Genomic DNA, 21,836 nt, shown 5'->3' on the forward strand with positions numbered 1-21,836 from the left:
TTTTATGAATTTTGATGCTAAAAAATCCTTTGGAACTTAGTAAAATGTATAGAAACTTTACTGCAAGTGTCTGTTTTGTTTAGTTTTATAACAAGGTGAATGTTATTCGAAGCATTTTTATTTGCTTGACTGTCGGTCTTCAACTGTTTTACTTATTTATTTATTTGTTGTGTGAGCAAGATTTTTTAATCCTCCTGTACAAAGAATTGTTTTTGCTCTAAAGAATTTTGTAGCGTTCTGTACCTGAAAAGAAATCATAGCAAAAGAAGGAAGTTAAATAATTTCCATTAGGGTCAAAAATGAAGAAACCTTTTCAATTACTCATTTTTGCCAATCAAAAGGCAAGAGGAAACTATACATGGTTGATAGAAGTCTTGATATTTTCACTACCTGTTAATTTAAAATTTTTCGGCACGCGTTTCAGTGTGTGTGTGCGTGTGTATGTGCGTGTATGCGAAGTCTAAATTTTTATGCGTCTTAGATTTTGGGCATTAATTAAAGTTTTTGAAAAGTTATTCATACTCAAGAGTGTGAGAAAAGGGGGAAAACGGTCAACATTAGTCTTCATATCAAACAACGTGATCTCTAGAACATTCTTTATCACACTTCGGTGTGAGGAACTAAACGTATAACTACCCATAAGACAAGAATATCAGATTAGCTATGTGATGACAACTTTTGATAAGAGTTCTTCATATTTATAAACATTATTCTCAATTTTTAAAATTTCTCCATGGAGTGATGAAAAGCTGAAATGTTATCGAAGGTTTTCAGATTAAATACAAGTGATTTAGAATGTTCACTGTTCGTTAAGTTAATTCGAAGACAGACAACGATTGCTAGTTGCATGTTTAGAGTAAGAACAGTTTCCTCCGTTTAATCATGCTGAAGTGTAAAGTTTTATTTTTCGCTACACTTTTTTCTGTAACACTTGCATATCCATTAGAAAGATGTTCAGTGGATTTGACGCATCCTTTTGGAGCATCAACCATTCATAACCCAATTGTTAAGAGATTTACCCTGGATTATATTTTGAACAATACCGTAGAAAATGGATACTGGTAAGTCATAATGCTGTAAAGTATTTTGTTTATTTCAGTCCTATTTTGAAGTCTCCAAAGTGAAATCAATAGTGAATGTGTAATAGAATTAAATATCCAACCAAAGAAAAGTGGAGCATTGAGTCATCTATATCACTTTTAGTTATTTTACTATATTAGACTATATCATTTCAACCCTTAAAATGTCCTCCCCTTATGATGAGATTTTTATTAATTGTTACTTGTCAGTGGTTCAACTTCGTTGAAAATTGTAATGCATTTTCAAAAGATTTTCAAATTTTCTTTTTCTCATGATTCCTTATTCATTTCTCATTAACAAGTCCCCACAGATTTTACATGTTAATCTATTTTCAACCAAATTACAGTAACCCCTCTATATATCGCGCTTGTCGGGAGATATATATGAAAAAAAAAAAAAAAAAAAACGCGATATAACCGAGGTCATAAAAAGTGACAATTCATTCAACGTAAAAATTAATGACATTGCATCTTCAAAAATACTAGTTTCCTACCATATAAAAACAATGTTCTTGATAAAAACAAAAGAAAATTTGTCTACCAATTTTTAACTTAAACTAAGAGAAAATATTTTCATTTTTTATTTTATTTACTTATTATTTTTTATGGTGAAATACGAATCGAAAATTGCAGCTTAAACTGCAACGTATTAAGTCAATGGAAAACATGCCAGTTTTGTTCATTGGTTAAAAAAAGAAGAAAATAATTTTTCGGAGAAAAATAACCTTTTTGTTCTGTAATGTCAATGTAAAGCAACATTTTTGTTAAATATAATTCTTCGGCAGATAAAGGTAAAGCACGATATATCCGAATCAGCGATATAATGACGGATGACTGTACTTCGAGCTAGATTTGAAACAATGTTCGGCGGATTGGGTAAATAGGAAACTTTTTTAAGAATTTGGTAGATTAAAAACAATTTTTTACGGATTTCTTAAAAAGTGTCCATCTATTTTTCCATTTTATATTTGAATCACTTTTTTTTTTTTTTTTTTTTTAAAATTCCATCTAATATTCGTAATTTAATGAACTACGTAGACGAATAGACCATTGTACCTTTGTATATGAATTTCCTTGTATTGAACGTTAGGGTTTGTTTTTGTTGTTTCGACGCGCAGGCAAGCTGTATTTTTATGGTAAGGCAGACCGGGCCACGTTTACGCAGTGCCCTTTTTTCAAAATGAATTATAACTGGAGAGACAACAGTCATAACATATTGATGCTGCTCCCTAGCAAATATCCTAACAAGTTTTGAGCATCAGTCGAGCTTCGGTCTAGCATGCAGAAAAAATAATCTGTTTTTTACCAAGTCGAGTAAATTTTGAGTTGAACGTTTTGAAGCTTATTGTGAATAAATAATACTTAGTTAAGAAAGAACAAATATATAAAAATTAGCATAATTTTATCCTTTTTCTGAGAATTGTATTTGTATGAACTGAAATGCTATTAAATTTTATTGTACGTTAAAAATAAATCCAAACTTGGCGACGGGGCAAGTTTACGCACTGACGTCTGAGCACCTTCACGCACGATCTACTTCTAAACGTTCCCTGACTCTTTTTTCGCTCCGAACTGTCTCAAAACTTTTTTAGTATTTTCAGGCTATTTAGTCTTGAAAATCACCATTTAATTTTCAATTGAGTTACGAATTCGTATCGTATAGCTTACAGGCATGTAGTGCTGTCTTCATGCCCGTTCAGCTTTTACTTTATACACTATTCAGTCTGGAATAAATTTGCTTTATTTTAACGATGGTAAGACAGAATGTTCAAAACACTAACAGAACCGCGTTAGGTGTCAAAATAAATATGCGCAAACGTGCCCCGTATCCGGGGCAAGTTTACGATCCACTTGGATTCAAAAATCTTTTTTTTTCACGGTTAAAAACAAACTGAACAACAACTGAATGTACCAATTTTAACTCCATTAACTGCTTTATAAAACCGCAATGTCTAAAATTTCCAAAGTTAAAACATGAAATTTAGAAAATTCATTGAAAAAATCCTTGTGAACGTGCTCCGGTCTACCCTACTTCATCGACTATAAACCAAATAATCAGTTTATGACATTATGGATCAATAGAAAAAAAAAAAAACGTATTAATGTACAATTCACCAACTTCAAATTAATTATCGATCAATATTTTACGGAAGGGGAAAATATTATTAGTAATATTAGTAAAACGTAGTGAAGTTGAAATGAGGAAAAAATGGCGTCATTAAAAATTAGACAACTGAACTTCAAAAATGTTCTGACAGGTAATAGTACTTCCAAATTATGTATTCCTCATTGAAGTATTAAATGTATTTAAGCCTTAAGTCTATTTTGCTAAACTATTGCAAGCGTAAGATTTTTCTTTTTAACCAACTTTGTTCATTTTGTGCTAAAACAATAATATTGCTAATAATTTTTAATTTTTTGAGAAAAGTATTGCGACTGCTATAATGTCTTTCAAGAGTAGTATTCAAATTTTTGCTTAAATTTACTGTAAAAATTTAGTTTCTTGTATTTATGTCATACGTTTTTGTAGTGTTGATATTTTTTACTGAAACATTTTCATGGATTTAAGACCGTAAAGATATTTATCGGCAAGAGAAGCTCTTCTGTTCGTTTCAAATGATATACCATAATTGATATTCATTTTCTTTTGTAGTTAACCGTTAACTTGTGAGGCGATTATTTTGTAACGTAAGTGGTGAAGTTTTGTGCATGTAACCCCTACATTATATTTGTTGAACTCCACAAAATTTAGCAAATTAAAATAGAAACATTTCTAATGATTTTAGTAGTTTATTTACATAAATACAACTGAACCAGTACAGTAAGGGACATACATATGCATATAAAGCCATATAAGTAAATATTATGAAACATTTAAATGTAAAACTCAAATTATTCTAGGGTGTAAGACTCCTCATCTAACCATTTCAGGGTTGCAAGTGAACGATCTACATTTTTTCACACCCAAATTCCATATTTCAAATCAGAAGTAAAATTTGCTTTATTTTTACTGCAGGGGCTTTCCTTTTAATGCATTAACTACAAGTCTCATTTTTATAGAACCGAATCATAGTTAAATTGAACTGATCACATTTTAAAAACCTCAGTTCGACAACAAGAGAAAGCTTGACGTTTGTAGTTTTGTTTTAAATACCTTTGCTATTAAAGGTTATAAAACTTTGAAACTATCCATTTTCACAAAAATGTATTTATTTTGTGTTGTATGTTTCAAGATACCTATTGTTTAATAACCTACCAATTTTTAGATTTCTATTTTGAAAATTGTTCGAAATATAGAACTGTAAAAAAACTCGAAATGTACGTAAAAAATTGAACAGTGGGTTCTCTCCTAACTATAGTAGAATGAAAATTCAAAAAATATCCTGAAGCTAAAAAATAGACCTTTCTATTGATATTTAACATGACCTTTTTACAATAGATTTAAGTTTTAGGGTCATTCGCCATGACGGGGTATTATTGCGAAGTATGATTTATCCCTATTAATAGTATTTTCAGAAAAATCCTGAAACACGTCAACTTTAGTTTGTTTAGTTTTTTTTTTTTTTTTTTTTTTTTTTTCAAATTGTCAATCAATATTTGAATTTTTGTTATTGAAATTAAAATGAAAGAATATATTTATCCAACATATAGGGTTAAATTTCACCCCGTTAAAGGTGTTTGTTGCCGATAAAATGAACACGGGTGCAATTTTTTCAGTGTTCTATCGATCTGCAAAGTTTTATTCCAATCGGTAATTCACACTTGAGTAGGGTTACTTGTTAGTTTCAGAAAGTAAATCATCGTGGTTTTCGTTATTTATTTTTAAAAATGAGTAAGGGAATGAAGAGCAAAATGAAATAGTTGAGATAACTTACCCTTTTTCAAGATGAACAAATTGGAATTTTTTTTTGGAAAATTGTAGTACCGAAAGAAAAACAACTTATTTTTATTTAAAAAAAACGCATTGAAATAGTATTGCTTTTTTGATTTAGATTTGTACCTTCATAAAAAAATTTTGAAAAAAAATAGAACTTAACATAGAATAAAAATAGAAACATAATTTTTGAAGTTGGCGCAAAAACGATAGATAAAATCATTCACAGCCATAACTCAATGTTTCGTTCGTAACTTTGGATGATTTTCTAAAAAAGAAAAAAAAAGGAACAAAACATGGTTACACTGTCTTTTACTTTTTGTTTTTGCGCCAACTTCAAAAATTATGTTTAAAAGTATTAGCGATGGTGTTTAAAGAATAAAATTATTTTTAATTTTTTAGAGCAATTTTGTGAAGTCGGTTCTATTTTTTTTCAAAATTTTTTTATTTCATTCTTTTTAGTGTAAATGTAGATATTTCAGCAAAAGTAAGAAGTTACCATCACGAAACTTTACCTTATTTTTTTCATAAAAAAGCTCCATACTAAAACAAAACGATAAGCACGCCTTAAACTTTAAGCGATTGGCACTAAAAATTTATCTTTGTTCCTCTCTGGAATTCATTTGTGTGTTAATTTAATTATAACCATTTAAATATCCCTAACTAATTTGCATTTCACAGCGTACCAGTTGCTTGTGATGCAATCCTATATAGTTGAGGCAAATATAACTAAGTAGTATTGTGAAGGCCAAGCAGATCCTGATCACTGCATCACCTCGCTTCCAGGTTAGCTTTACCACCACTATGGAGCAATGACGCAGAAGAAACTTTGATGCTTGCTTCAGAGAAGCCTTTATTCGAAATTATCATTACAATTACTATTAATGTTACTGTTATATGGCACCTAACTTTTATAACAATGGGTTTCATATTTAATCATTTAATAGGGAAATTGCATGAAATTTACTGTTTTTTACCCATTACTTTTCTTCTAAAGAACATATACGGTCAAACAAAGTAATTTGACCTAAGTTGAGCCATCCCCTATTCATTAAAAAAAGAATCATCAAAATCGGTTCACTAGGTGAGACGCTGTGAGTGGACAAACAAAAAAAAAAAAAAAAAACATACATACGGTACGAATTGATAACCGCCTCCTTTTTGAAGTCGGTTAAAAAATAAAAGTGGAAATTCTTCACTTTTTTTTTTTTTTTTTTTTTTTGCGTGAGGCAAAGTGAAAAATAAAATATTTTCCTAATGAAATATTTTCTATTCAATCATTAAAAATATTTTTGATGAAATAAATGAGTAAGTAAAATAATGAATGAATAAATGAATAGATAATGGAACAACAAACGATTAAACAAATAAATGAGTAAACTAATATTTAAGAAAAATAAATGAGTGAATAAAGTAGTGAATTAATAAGTAAATAAGCGTCTGAATGAATAATTAAGTAAATTATTAAATGAAGGAATGTAAATGATTTAATTTATTAATAAATACATTAGTGGTTTAAAAAATGATAGAATAAGTAAACGAAATCAACTATTTCACTTTACCCCGCGTGCATTTGACTAATTGTACAAAACATTTAAAATTAAAATAAGCTTAGAATTAAATTTAAAAAATACTGCACACAGTCTTAGTAGGTCTCAATTAAAATTTAGAATATTAATACCAAGATCATTTTCATTTCATGGAAAACAAATAATTTTTTACTTGTAACAGAATATTACAATATGCGTATAAATTTTTAAATACAGCGGCTGCCGCTTATATGAATCACGTTTGTTTCTGAACAGTTTTGATTCCATATAGCGGCTGATTCAATAAAGCTGGATTTTGTTCTGTTTTTAACAATTTGATTCATAAAAGCGGCTGATTCAATTAACCGGCGTCCACTGTATACGATGAACTTAACTAAATTTGATATTGTTAGTTTCTTTCATTCGTTTTTATTTTCTTTTCAAGAACGTTTGTAATTATATAAAAATCTAAAAATATTTTCCTGTTCTGTATGCCTTTCCTTCTTGGAAAATTTCAAGGCACTATATAATTGCTAAATAGTACCTCGTCTAGTATACAGCTAAATAGCAAGACAGGTCAACAAACCAATATTGGTGACAAGAAATTATCATTTGGGAGAAAAATATTTAAAAAACTATAACATGAAATTGCTATTGATAGTTGGAATGAATTATTCATAGCACAAATACATTTAAGGCAGTCAGAAGCAAAAAGATGAAAGTGCCCAAATTTTGGAGATAACCAGTTCAAATGGTGAAGAACTTCTCTTCCACTTTGGAACAAGAAATGATAGTAGCCCAGACAGATGCTGCCATATAAAATGATTTAGAAAAAGTTTTTAATGAAAGCCAACTGCATGCGTTTTTACTAAACTTTAAAAAATTCCACTTACATCCCTTTGCTTCTCACTGCCTCATTCGTTATTATATTTGAAATTACCTTTTATAAAGGGGCAAGTGAGTGGTCAAGGAAGTGAAAGAATCAAAACATGTTTCACGTAAACGAATGAAAGTGCGATTAATCACACGATCATTGATTTTAAAAAAAATTGTAATCTTTCCGCTACTTTTATTTATTGATACTCTATACTAACCAAAGTTTTGCTTCAATAGATTGATGACCCTGCCTGGTCGGAAAAAAAAGCTTGAAAAAAAAAATACCATTATTTGGTATATCGGTATTGCGGTCGCTACTCCTCTGGACAAACTCCTCTGGACTATATGCATATAGATTTTAAACTATATCCATTGGTCTCAAAAATTAAGTTGTCTTTGGAATATGTTTGATGACTTCTGGGCTATATCCAATAATAGACTCCGGAGTATGTATTTAATGGCTTTTAGGAATTTATTCAATGGTCTCTTGAATATATATCCAATGATCTCTGGAATATAGCTTATGATCTCTTTAATAAATCCAATAATCTTGAGATTGGATCGTTCTTTGGACTACATCCAATCATTTCTGAGCTTTATACAATGGTTTCTGGGACTATATTCCTTGGTTTCGGGACTACATTCAATGTTCATCAGACTATATCCAACTGTATCCTAACTTTATCCAATGGTTTTTGAACTTTATAACACTAAGTACACTAACTTACTATAGTCAATCGTCTTAGGACATTATCTAATGCTCTTTCGACTAATATTTTATCCAACGCTCTCTGAATTTATCGAATGCTCTCTCTACTTACTTTGCACAGACGTTAAACGAAAACAGCAACCATCACACAACATCTATCATCAAACATCAACCACACAAAATCAAGCATCCAGTCCATGGGATTAATTTAAATTTTGACATCTTAAATATTCAAGTTATATTTTTTGCAATTATGATAGAGGTAAAAGGCTTTTGTAGAAAAAAAAAAAAAAACTCAACGAGCAGGGTCCTATATCGCAATTCGTGATTGCGAAAATCCTAATTTGAATTTAACACATGTCAAAATTCAAATTAATGTCAGGGCTATGTTATGTGGTACATATTTTCTTAAATATTAAAAAACATATTCCTTTCTTAGGTGGGTTTGTACCACTGACCTTTCGGGCCACAGACGAACGAGCTATCCGATTGAGCCCCGGAGGCTTCGTTACAGATGAATTGTCAAACGATTCTAAATAAACAAAGCTCTGTACATGCGCGTCGAAAGTAGTGGGTGAAAGTAACTATTTCATTCAGTTTTTTATCTAGTCCGGCTGTACAACGTCCCAGAAGATTAGCTTCAAAAATGTATAAAAACTCCATTTTAACATCTGATGGTAGGAAACACGGCTTGGAATAAAGGGTCGGTTAAAAGACTAGTAAACAAACACTAATACTTCTTACATAAGTTACAGGAAAGAGAACATTGTAAAACTTATTATGTGAAATGATTTAGCTCTCATGTTAATTATTATTCGAATGCCGTAATGGATCAAGCAAACAAACATCAAAATATCGTCGTGGTTCACTCAATGTCATAAATGGTGTCCAACTGTTTTCCTTTATGCAAGCACACAGTTTCAACTTTTGGGAAGAATCAGAAGTTGCATGGTGCTGAATCCGGTGAGTAAGACTGATGTGGATTAGTAGGAACACTTTTGCCAAAATCTCACGAATAAAAAGAAAGTTTGTGGCTTGACAACACCTTACTTCTGGTTCAAAACCAGTTCCAGTCATCATCAGTTGGGCTCATATGAATCAAAATCCGCTCTAATCAATTTCTTCAACTTGAAACCCATCGTGTACGAAATACACGACAAACACACACCCTCACTTAAGCGGCTCTGGCTGCAGACACACGAGTCTGGACGTGTTAAAACTTGACGATGCCTCTCTCAACTGATCACGCTACCGAATAAATTACATAATATGTATTCAGCCATGACTTTGATATTTGGTGTTTATGTCCTCCAGTGCAACAACTTTCATCTCTACTTCATTTGTTATTCTTATGTACTGGTTGAGTCAGTCAAGTAATAAATGTCGTTAGTGCTCTGGTATGTCTAATAACTAGTGTAGCAAGTACATTAATCTTACCACTTAGTGTATTGCTTCTATATAGCTAATATTTCTTTTTTTCTCTTCAGGGTTCAGATAGAAGAGTATTCGTCAAGTACACACGTAGGTACTCATATAGACGCTCCAGCCCACTTTTCAAAGGGCGGCAGAACTGTTGACCAGCTAGAATTTACAGAACTTATTCTTCCTGCTGCTGTTGTGGACATCACAGAACGTGCAAAAACTGACAGTGATGCTGGACTTACTGTTCAAGATCTACTTGATTGGGAAAGCAAAACAGGAAAGAGCCTCAATGGTACCATTGTTTTATTACGTTCAGGTTGGAGCAAGCTCTGGAGTAATCGTACTGCATTTTTGGGAAGTGCTGGAGATGATACTCTACTCTTTCATTGGCCAGGATTCACCATTGAAGCAGCGCAGTGGTTGGTGGACAATAGAGCGATCAAAGCAATAGGCACAGAGAGCATATCTTTAGATATAGGTACGGAACGTGAATTTATGGTTCACAGAATAATCCTACCAAACGATATATTTGGTTTGGAGAATGTGGCTAACTTGGATCAGCTTCCAATCTATGGTGCTACTCTCTACGTAATGCCTATGAAAATGGAGCGTGGAAGTGGCGGTCCAACACGTTTATTCGCCACCTATCCAAACGTAATATTCTGAAAATAATAAAAAGAATTGGACAATAAGCATATTTATGGCCTATGTAAAAGAAAATTTTCAAAATACATTGCTATAATTTTCATAAGAATTTCTGTTTTATTCAGACTTTCTCTAAAAAAATCTTCATTCATATTTACTGTTTTACTTTATTATTCGTGGTTTTAACATATTTGAATAAAGATGATAACTGTAAATAGTTTAACTTTTATTCAGTTTTATAGCTTTTACAGTATGTGAAACCAGTATGTTTTTCGCCTAAATAATTTTGTTAAAGGAGCAAAATGTTGACATTGAACAGTAACTATTAAGATTACTTACGGTCAGGGCCGGATCTAGGGGGGAAGCAAAGCGGGGCCCTTGCCCCGTGCGGCTACTTCTGGAAGCGGTAAATTCACCCTATTTCTGTGTTTTTTTCGATCAAACTCGATATAGAAACTTGAAGAAAGATGGATAAGGGCGGCAATTTCTAATTTTTGCTTGGGTTCATAAAAATCGTATAGATCCGGCACTGCTTGCGATTTATTACTGCACTTTTTTCTCTGCAGTATTCAATAGCAAAGGGCTATGGTACTTAATTTAATATTGCCGTAAGTAGGTATTTGCAAATTTTTCATTTCTCTCTCTCTTTTTTTTTTTTTTTTTGTCATCTATTGCACGTTTGCTTTATTGTACAAGCTTGTTGGTATCCGCTGAAAAAATAAGAGCACAAAAAAAAAAAAGAAAGAAAGAAAGAAAGAAAAACCGTCTAATTTCAACTTTTCCTTGTTGTTCGTATTAAACTTAACATGAATTTTCTCAAATAAATCTTGACAACTCATTTCTGCAGATACTGCCGTTTACTTGCCAACTGCAGAATACTACTCTACTTATAGTGTACTTAAAAATCGAAATTGGAATTTCTTCTTTTTTAAATTACACTTAACAAAGTAGTAAATATAAAAGTATAAATCTTGCATTGAAAATGAAAATAAAATTATTGGTCTTCACATCTTAATTACCATAAGTTTTTACATCCCCTGTAAAAATGTTTTTTATTGCCATTAATCATTTCTTGGGCCATGTACCTATAATGTAAACTTATTCAAAAAATCTCTTCCAAAAATGATAAACTATTAATAATGTAATGCAGATAAATAAACTATTTTTCAAAGAGAACTTTCACGAATATATTTTCCAAATATTTCTATATTCATTACAGATATATTTTCAGCAAGTATGCCAATAATATTTTTGATAAATGCTCAAGCACTTATACGTTTGTTCCGGGGTGAAAAGAAAAATACTTTTCTTTCTACTGAAACTAATAGTAGAATAACCCTGATTTAACAATTGACAAGGGACTTTAAAAAGTTATCGTTAAGTCAAGGATATCGTTGAATCGAAGAGCATAGATACTCAATGCAGTCAAATCTGAACCCGTGAAATATATCATTAAATTGAGGAAATTGTTAAATCGGGTGTCGTTAAATCGAAGTTATACTGTAATTTCAAATATTTTATGTATTCATGCTCTTGAGGAAGGTCAAGAAGAAAAAATATTCTGCCGTTCCAGTTCAATGAAACCAAAGCGTGCTAATAATTTCTAAATAAACTAAGTAATACTTTTAAATCTGTTGAAAAAAGATTGCAAAAAATTGTAGACACCAAGAGAAATGAGTCACCGGAAATCACTAAACTAAATCACAATTAAGAAGAAATAAAAAGAATGAAGCATAAAAGTAGATCAACTTTGATGCGCCGTTTCTTTCATTTAATAAATTTAAAGACTGAAGACTAGTTACATAAATTATCTTTTTCCCCAAAGTCAAAAGCTTAATTTTTCTTGCACTTGAGTTGGAGTTCCTTTTATTAATTTCATTCCAGATATTTTACTCATGTAACGTAAGTAAGAGAAAAAGTAACCACTAATTTCGGTTCTGATCATTGAGAAGAGATAAAATGGAGGGAGTGAAGACTTTCATTCGTGAAGTAAAGACTCCAAGTCACTTGATAGATTTTAAGGCAATTATTGGAAGAAATCAGGTTTCTTTGGCTAGTTTCACGCAAAATGTGTCAACCATTTGTCGTTGTTGAGTCACGTGACTTGGGGTTTTCTCATCAGTTTTTGCTAAGCCAATGATTGGACTTGCTCCCTCCACTTACTAATTCCTGATCCTGCTCTAAGGTTTTGACCATTATGAAAATAGGATATGGTTCGGTTAAAGTTTTTAAATTGGTTAAGCAGTAAAATCCCAAAACTCAAAATATATCTGTTCTGTCACATAGGTACTAGAATATCATTTAAAACTCAACTCTATTTGGGATATACTGTAATTAATTAAAATAGCACAGGTGTTCATTACGTCTCAATTGCTAAAACTTTTCTTTAAATTTACGTTACAATGGTCTTGAAAATTATTTTTCATTAGAAGTTAAAATGAGACTCCGCTGAAACGTGCCTTTTAATATGCTGCAGGTGAGAAGTTATGGTAAGAAGTAAAAATGCACTTTGAAGTTTCACTTTTCTCATTACACATTTTCTTTCCCAAGTGAAACACTTCACTTGATGTAGTATTTAGTACTGTTCATTACATTCATCATGTAGTGTGGTTTAATTTTTTTCCCCAGGTAACACCACAGTGACAGAAAACTCCTAATTGACTTCCCGTATGCTGTAAACATTTCATGCCCAGATATTGGCAACTGTGAGCCAGAATTTCTCTATTTTAAACTGCCCCACTCGTATTTTGATACTTTTATTGCATTGGTTGGTACGATATTGAAACCACACTTCTAAACTATTATATAGTGGCACAAAATTTATAAATAATTATTAAATCCGTTCAAATGAATCATTAGCATGTTTTAGAGCTATCTAGTCGTTTAGGGTAGCTTTGAATCACGTCAGAAACGGGATAAAAAATAAATTACTTTAATGAAAGTACTGCGAATTTAAAATTTAATGCAGCAAATTAAAATTTTTAAATGTTTTAAAACTCCTCTTTTGTACTGCACAAAATCACAAGATTTCTGTCATTTATAAGATTGTCTAGAATATCACAATGTAGGAAGAGCTCTTTCAATGACGACAAAAATAGCTTCCAAGCGGTAACTTTAGAATTATTGATTGATGCATTTAGCTGTGTTATTAACATTATTGGCAACTTCGTGTGCGTGTGGGAGTGGAAGATAAAAGTATAAAAGTTATTTCATAGCCTTTACCGAAACAGTGTAACCACTGATCTTCCTGGTTTTGATCAGTTTTAGTATATTAGTTTGTCCTTCAGTATATTAGTTTCACCTATTTTGACCTAGTTTCAGCATATTATAAGTTTAAAAACTAAAATATACTGAAAATTTTGAAGCACCGCAACGTAGCTCTATGTTACCTTGAATGACTGTGACGGAAACGTACTCAAAACCCTCAGTACGTTTTTTCGCAAACGGAGGTTTATTTATTTATTTATTTATTTATTTATTTATTTAGACGTATGATTGATTTTGCCCTTTCATCCTAAAACCTTCCGAAATGAGGAACTTACAAATCAAATCTTGCGTCATAGAATGTTTTGACACGCAATGAAGAACCTGGCTATATATTATGAATAGAAGCATGTTTCTATATCGTGACGTAAAAGTAAACAAACATCCTTTATTTTAAAAAAAAAAACAAAAAAAAACATGTTATTACCCTTATCGTGAAAATATTAGCTTTTCATTTGGAAGTGTTTTGTTGTCACTTAAAATAACACCTTTATCCCCAAAGTTTTCCTTGGAAGTTAATTACCGCATTGCATCGCTACCGGGCTTCTTGAAAATACAATAATTGACATCTGAAATGTTGAAACAATTGAAAATCTTTCACGAATCTTCGATACCAATTTGAAAGCTTTATTCCCTGTTTATAGACGAATTGCTTTGCGTCACAAATTTGTTTTTAGCAGCCAAAGCTTTACTTTTGACAACATCGAGGCTCTTTAATAAGATATCAACTGTTGATTTTTTTTTTTTTTTTTTTTTTTTTGCTGATAATCTACGAGAGAATCGACGTTTTGACTTTTCTTTGGAGCAAAAAAAAACAGAACTCACTTTTCATCTCGCTTGTCAGTCATTTGTCATTGTGTCTAAACTGGCCTCGCTTGCTGTTTAATTATTTATAAATTTGCATTAAACTTGCTGTACTGTATACCAAATGTTACTTTTTGATTATTTTGGCGGACTCCAATTCAAATAACAGAACGAAAAATTTCATTAAAAAGTAGTTAATATTTTAAACTGGTATTGTAAGATAACAAAATGAGTAAACTAATAATGTATAAGTTGTGTTCAAATGAATTGGTACCAAACGATACTGTGGGTCTTAATGAAGACTTTATTCAAAGTATGCACTATACTGCCGAGTACAGGAAAATGGCAGTAACTGCAGATTTTTCGATTTTTTTTTTTTTTTTTTTTTTTTGCATTTTTGAAATCTATATTACTATAATTTTATGGTACAAGCATGTTTATTTGGTTGCCGCAGAAAAAAAGCATTTTTTTATCAGTGGTAATTAGCAGTAACTGCTTTTATCGCAACATTGTGCAGGAAGTCGGCAGTATGTACATACTGCCCCTTACCTGCCCACGGTAAAACGGAAACTTTCTCCCTTGGGCAGGCAAACGGCAGTAACTGCTTTTATCGCTACGTTTTGCAGGTAATCGGCAGAATGCACTTACTGCTCTTTACCTGCTCACGGCAGAAAGGAAACTTTCTCCTGTGGGCAGGCAAACGGCAGTAACTGCAAATTTTTTATTTTCATTTATTTATTTATTTATTTATTTTTTTTTTTTTTTTTTTTTTGCATTTTTGAAATTTTTTGCCCATAACCATTCTGCCATGGGAGGGTACATAGCAGTCACTGCAAAATTTACCATTTATTTTTTTTTTTTTTTTTGCTTTTTCAAAATCTGTATTACTTTAGCTTTATGGTGCAAACATGTTTATTTGGTTGCCGCTAAATAAAAGCATTTTTTTTTCAGTGGTGATTAGCAGTATAATTGATATTATCGTTAAATTATGCAGGTAATCAGCAGTATGTATTTGCTGCTCTATACCTGCCTATAACCATTGTCAGAAGAATGGAACATAAATGAATCGCTGCCAAAACTTGCACCAAGACGCAAAAATCGTTTCCGAGATTATTATTTTTTTTTATAACTCAACAAAGCGCAAGCAATAGCACCCCCAAATGGAGGCCATTGTGTGACCTCTCAAAAATGACCTTTATTCGGTAAATTTAGAGACTATATTGTATTTTTTAAAATTATTCCTATTCGCTTCTCATTAGATGTAGGTATGCGTGCCAGGTCGTGTTTTATCATTTGGCGAAATTGGGAATTACCGCCTCTCAAGAATTTAATTTCGGGCGTCCTTAGTGCACAAGAGAAACTTAAAACTATTTTTTAGAGAAAATTACCATACTTTGTTTCAAATAAAGTCGAAGAAAACGTTTTAATTTCATAGGAACCAGACATTTTTTAAAAAATGTTCTTTGATATTCTTCTGTTAACACACGAAGCATTTCTTTTGCCTAAATTTTCATAGAGATTTATTTCTTTATTGCCAAGTGCGGAACATTAAGCGGTTTGTCGTAATTTTTAAAAATGCCTAAAGAATCTTCCAGTTGCCAAAGGACAACACAGAAACATAAAAGAATTATCGATAATGCTGTTAAGTAATCAAAACATATGCCTTGTCGACTATTCGTTGTCAAAGGAATCGGAGCAAGAGCACTCATTTAATCCATCCTCTAATCGAATATAAAGTGGATGTAAGTCATTTCGTTTGATACATATTTAAGTTACATCTTTTTTAACAATAAATTTATATAACCAACACATACATTATATATATTTATTTACATTTGTGTAAAAAAAATCAATTTTCATTTAATTTTGAAGTTACATTTCATTTATCGATATTAAACTTATGTCAAGTGTATACACGGTATTTATTTATGTTTTAAAATAAAAATATTTAGTTTTTAATAAATATACTTCGTAATAACGTATTTACTCCTCATTATGTCGAATCTGTAATTATTAGTCATTCAATAGTATATTGTGCAGCTACTGCTAATTGCCAGTCAAAAGTGTAGGATTTTCTAGAGGTTACAGAGTTTATCCATTCATTATTATGATTGAAATGCTATTTACATGTTTATGTTCAAACTGTCGCCAAGATTGGTAACCTTTGGCAATTTGGCACCAAAAATAAGTCGCTAAAAATGATGCAGACTTGGCGATATCTCTCAAATTTCTCGCTAATTCCATAAGCACAGTGTTAAATGGTGCACAGCATGTAAAGTCAATAAAAAGGTACAGTCTCAAGAACTACGGGGCGATTCTCGAAAAAATGTTCCAGCTAACCAAAGCCTTCAAAAAATAATGCTGTTGGGGAATATTACATGCTTTAATATACTATCAAAGCATAACAGTTAATCCCGTATTTAATTAATATTTACTTGAATAAAGTAAAAAACTTAGCGTTACGCACGGGACATTTTTTTCGAGAATCGCCCTACGGCATTTTTAAGCGAAAATTAATGGAATAAACGCCAAATTTATCCAGATTACAACAAATTAAGCATATACGAACAGAAAAATAATTACTTCAGTCAAGCTCACTTATTGGAATATCATTAAAAAAAAAAAAAAAATACGTACATGTAATACATTTCCAAGTTACCAAACCGTTGATGCATTTTATTTTGGGCCGTGGTAGCCCGATCGGTAGAGTGTCGGATTCGGGGCCGGAGGGTCCTGAGCTCGAACCTCGATGGTCGAAGACCCACCGTCGTCATTAAAGGGGACTGAGCGACGTTAAATATGCTCGTGGTCTCAATGTCCTCCAAGTGAAACGATACCTCTGGGGGTGCTAGCACCAGGTAGCTATTAGCTCCTGGTCTAGTTCTAAATTCTCATTAACAGTTCGATCCGGTGATGGTGCTGCCATCTATCGGTATAAAAAAATAATGGAGGCAAGGCACTTAGTATGCAGTCCTCGACATAAATACAGTTGTAGTCAGTTGTGACTCGGAATCGAAATCGAATGCATTTTATTTTGATGCAGATTTACGGGATATCCCGCTTATTAGAATATTTTTTCATAGAAAATAGGATGTCCATTAAGCAGGTTCGACTGTATTTTACAAAACTTTTAACAATACGTTAGATCTATAGATATATATAGAAGAAAATTTCGTGGTGGCCACAACATACTAGTTTTGAGCGGGGGAGGGAAGACAGATTTTAAGTCTGCCTAGGTGCGGCGCGGCGTGGAGCGAAGTTGAATTTGGCTCTTGTGGCTTCAAGTCGTACGTGTGATAGAGTTGTATAAAACAAGGAACATTGGTTTAAACTCTAAAGCAGCAGTTCCCAATCTTTTTAGTTGTGCGGCCCACCAGTTTGGTAGAAAACACCATTGAGATCCACTGCACTAACTACTATATATTTCTTGCACAGCCAAAATTTACTTTCTGGGGGGGGGGGGAGCGATATCTGCTTATAACTTCCCTTAAGTGTAAATAATATTAGTCAGGGGGCTACGGGGGACGAAACTGCATTTTGTGATAAAATTATGAAAATTGGCATGCTTGTAGACATTGTATAAACAAAAATTTTTGGAAGGGGAGACATTCCGAAATCCCCCCTCAAACCCCCCCCCCCCTGGCGGCTATTTTTGGTCCAAAACCAAAAATGGCGATTATTTTTCAATTCTCGTTATTATAATTTTTTAAATCATTGGTAGTATCATTCCATAGATGTTTATTGTATTTTTTTACCGTTTAAAGCTCCATTAACTGCCTAATTTCAGAAATAACTTCACAAAAAGTGGTTTTTTTAAGAAAAATCGATATCTTTAAATTGTAAATTCGCTGAAGTGAATTTTGATCCCCATAACAGAATTACTGGTTTATGAATTTTAAGATACATTAAATTAAGTTTATATCAAAACAGGGTTCCAGTTATCCGAACTCTAATTGCCCGAACTGTCCAATTATCCGTACATGATGCCCCCCCCCCCTTTTTTTTTCACTGAGCACGCATGATCAAAACTATTTCCAATGGGTACAAGAGAATAAGAACTTAAAGGAAAAAGAGAGAAATTAATGTCAATACAACATAATTCTAATAGAAAGAAATTTAAAATTTGAATTTTAAATTTCTTCTTATTCTTACTATTGTTACTGCTGTTAATTCTCCGTTACTCGATTGATCATCTGTAAGCTTTTTCTCTTTTTTTTTTTTTTTTAATGTATATCTAAAGTGTATTTTATAATGTCTCTAAAAACTTCTAATAAAAAAGATTCACATCAAAGCAATGAAGACAGAGTTGCTTTTATTACTTGCAAATCCGAGAAAGAAAGCACCATTCCAATGTTCAAATATTGAAGCACCGTATTAAAGCCGGGGCTTTTAATGTTACTGTTTATTCGATCACAACTTTTAATCAACTTAAATATCTTTTCTGAAAGTTTAAAGGAGTTGATTCTGTGTTTTTTTCCCATTTTATCTCTATACTAAACGATATATATAAACTTTAGTAACTATGCTCGATGGTTACCAGTTTATATCAAATATATTATTCTTAAACCCACAATCCTTTTACACGTACACAAATCCTTCGAAGAAGGAATGTTTGTTGTAAAAAATTTTGAAAAAAAAAATAGAACCGACTTCAAAATTGCTCTAAAAAGTGAAAAATAATTTTATTCTTTAAACACCATCGATAATGCTTTTAAACATAATTTTTGAAGTTGGCGCAAAAACAAAACGTAAAATCCAGTGTAACCATGTTTTGTTCATATTTTTTTTTTTTAGAAAAGTATCCAAAGTTACGAACGAAACATTTATATCGCTATTCAAATATGCTGTCATCAATGCATAATGTATGTGATAGTGAAGAAACTGGTCCTGGTTAAATTTATAGTTGTATTTGAGTTATGGCTGTGAATGATTTTATCTATCGTTTTTGCGCCAACTTCAAAAATTATGTTTAAAAGCATTATCGATGGTGTTTAAAGAATAAAATTATTTTTCACTTTTTAGAGCAATTTTGAAGTCGGTTCTATTTTTTTTTCAAAATTTTTTTATTTCATTCTTTTTAGTGTAAATGTAGGTATTTCAGAAATAATAGGAAGTTATCATCACGAAACTTCACATTTTTTTCTTAAAAATACTCCATACTAAAAAAAAACTATTGACACGCGTTAAACTTTAAGCAATTGGCACTAAAAACTTATCTTTGTTTCTCTCTGGAAATCATGCGTAGTTAATTTAATTATAACCATTTAAGTATTACGTTTTTCCTAACTAATTTATATTCCACAGCATCTAAGTTGCTCATGATGCAATCCTGTATTTTCTTACTTAGCCCCGATCATCTGTTATCGGTATAGATGATAACGATAAAAATACTACAGAGTAGTTGAGTCAAACCTAATGATAGCATTGTGAAGGCTAAGCAGATCCTAATTACTGCATCACCTCGCTTCCAGGTTAGGTTTACCCCTACTATGGAGCAATAGCACTGAAGAAAGGAAGATTTTGGTAATTCACATAGGGTTACTATAAATCAGCAGGGTTACTAAAATAAAATTATTTACGCCAAAAATGAGCCGACAGCGCCAGATTCCCCATTATCGAAATATCCCTTGAAGAAATTTGATGCTTGCTTCAGAGAAGCCTTTATTCAAAATTACCATTACAATTACTGTTAATGTTACTGTTATATGGCACCAAACTTTTATAACAATGAGTTTCATATTATCGCGTAGATGAAGATAGCGAAAACAATGTGAAAGCCAAATGAAGCGAATACTCGTTAGTCTCAACTCGAGATCTTGATTCAGAACCACGAATGAACGTTACATCTCCTTATATACAACTTGAGAAAGTGCTGGAACTTTCCAGACTTGGAAAGATACAGTAATTAATAGAAGATTCGAAAAAATACGGGAAACAGTAGAAACGAAATTTTAGTAAAATTCACTGTGTCCTAGTCGGGATTTGAACCCGGGCCGCTCGTGTGGGAGGCGAGAATTCTACCACTGAGCCACCGTTATCCACGGATGAAAGGTGCGAACTTCGCTACAATATTGTTACAAATTCTGTAAATAGTAATTATTGTAGGAACGTAACCTGTAAATAGTTTCCCGTAATGAATATACAACCCCTTTTTCATTCGGCTAAAGTATACGACCCCTATTTTCTTTCTTTTCATTGATAACGGTCTACTACTTTACAGAAGCGTGTGGAATATTTGAGAAATTTCTTTTCGGTGTATTTAAGCCGTTAGCGATGGATAAACAGTTTAGTTTCGATTGATTTTTCGAACTGAAAAGATTTTTGCTCTGTTTATAGCGAGGCATTTCGCTGTGTTGTTTTCGTATTTGGAAGTAAATACGTGTGTAAACGTTGAGTTTACGGTGTTGTGTGATAATTGCTTAATTGCTGATGAATAATTTAGCAGTTGTTGAAGATCTTTCCTGTACATAGTGTAAATAAATTTCCTGTGTTTTTATCAAGAACTGTGTCTTCATTTCAAGAAAGTGGAAGTCGCACCGAATCCGTAACAATTTGGCGCCCAACGTGGGGCTTCTTCTGGACTTTCTTGGAGTAAGTGACTTTGGACATTTTTTCATAAAGACTTTTTTTTTTGAATTAGGACTTTATTTTTATGGTGATTACTCGCGCAATGGATGAACAATTAAAACAACTTCTTGACGCAATCACCTCTGTGAAGAGTGATATGGCGGCTAATCAAGAACAATTAAAAAATGATATGGCGGCTAATCAAGAACAATTAAAAAATGATATGGCGGCTAATCAAGAACAATTAAAAAATGATCTGACTGCAAGTATGTTGGCAAATCAAGACCAGTTAAAAAGCGATTTAACGGTGCTGAAAAAGGACTTAACGTCTAACCAAGAAGAAATTAAAAACGACCTTATTTCGGTAAAGACTGTGATGGAAAATAAATTTAATGACATAGAGCATCGAGTTGATGCTATTGAAGAAAAATTTAATACCGTTGAAAGCCGATTCAATGCTGTAGAAAATAAATTTGAAGATGAAGATAGAAGATTTCATCTACTTAAAGAAGAGATCTTTAAGGACGTGGAAAGGAGATTGGCGACCGCGGAAAGCAGCTCTGTACAGTTTGGCGCTCCCACATCGGTTGCTCGACCGTCCATTAAACTTGCCACATTTGATGGGAAAACTTCGTGGCAGGTTTACAAAACTCAATTCATGATAGTGGCGGAAGCGAACGGATGGGACTCTGCTACCAAGGCCTGTCATCTTGCAGCATCCCTGAGAGGTGACGCAGCGGACATTCTCCAGTCCCTTCCGGACAGCCAGCGCCTGGATTTCGCCGCCCTCACATCTGCGTTGGAGCTTCGCTTCGGTGAGAAGTGCCAGAAAGATTTCAGCCGACTCCAGTTGAAGTCCCGTTTCCAGAAAACCGGGGAAACCCTGCAAGAGCTAGCGGCGGACGTCGAGAGATTGTCTCATCTTGCTTTTTGTGACTGTCCTGCGGATGTTCGAGACAACCTGGCACTTAACTACTACATCGACGGGGTTCGAGATCCGGAAATCCAGAAAGCTCTACGGATGGCGGATGTCAAAGACCTGAGTTCTGCTGTTGTGTATGCGATGA

General features: G+C 32.6%; 1 protein-coding gene across 1 annotated transcript; it reads left to right on the forward strand.

Moving 5' to 3' along the window:
• Nucleotides 1-862: 862 nt before the first annotated feature.
• LOC129231796 (isatin hydrolase-like) lies at nt 863-10,307 on the forward strand. The gene is made up of 2 exons (XM_054866171.1): nt 863-1,061; nt 9,555-10,307. The coding sequence occupies exons 1-2, from the start codon at nt 883-885 to the stop codon at nt 10,153-10,155; spliced, it is 780 nt and encodes a 259-aa protein (XP_054722146.1). The 5' UTR covers nt 863-882; the 3' UTR covers nt 10,156-10,307.
• Nucleotides 10,308-21,836: the final 11,529 nt, after the last annotated feature.

The sequence above is a fragment of the Uloborus diversus genome, chromosome 10 (genome assembly GCF_026930045.1).
Source record: "Uloborus diversus isolate 005 chromosome 10, Udiv.v.3.1, whole genome shotgun sequence".
Lineage (NCBI taxonomy): Eukaryota > Metazoa > Arthropoda > Arachnida > Araneae > Uloboridae > Uloborus > Uloborus diversus.

What these genes read in the sequence shown, in the direction of transcription:
- LOC129231796 (XM_054866171.1), top strand. Translation starts at nt 883, where the DNA reads ATGCTGAAGTGTAAAGTTTTATTTTTCGCTACACTTTTTTCTGTAACA. An exon ending in ACCGTAGAAAATGGATACTG is followed by an intron (nt 1,062 to 9,554) that starts GTAAGTCATAAT and finishes TTTTCTCTTCAG; the next exon opens with GGTTCAGATAGAAGAGTATT.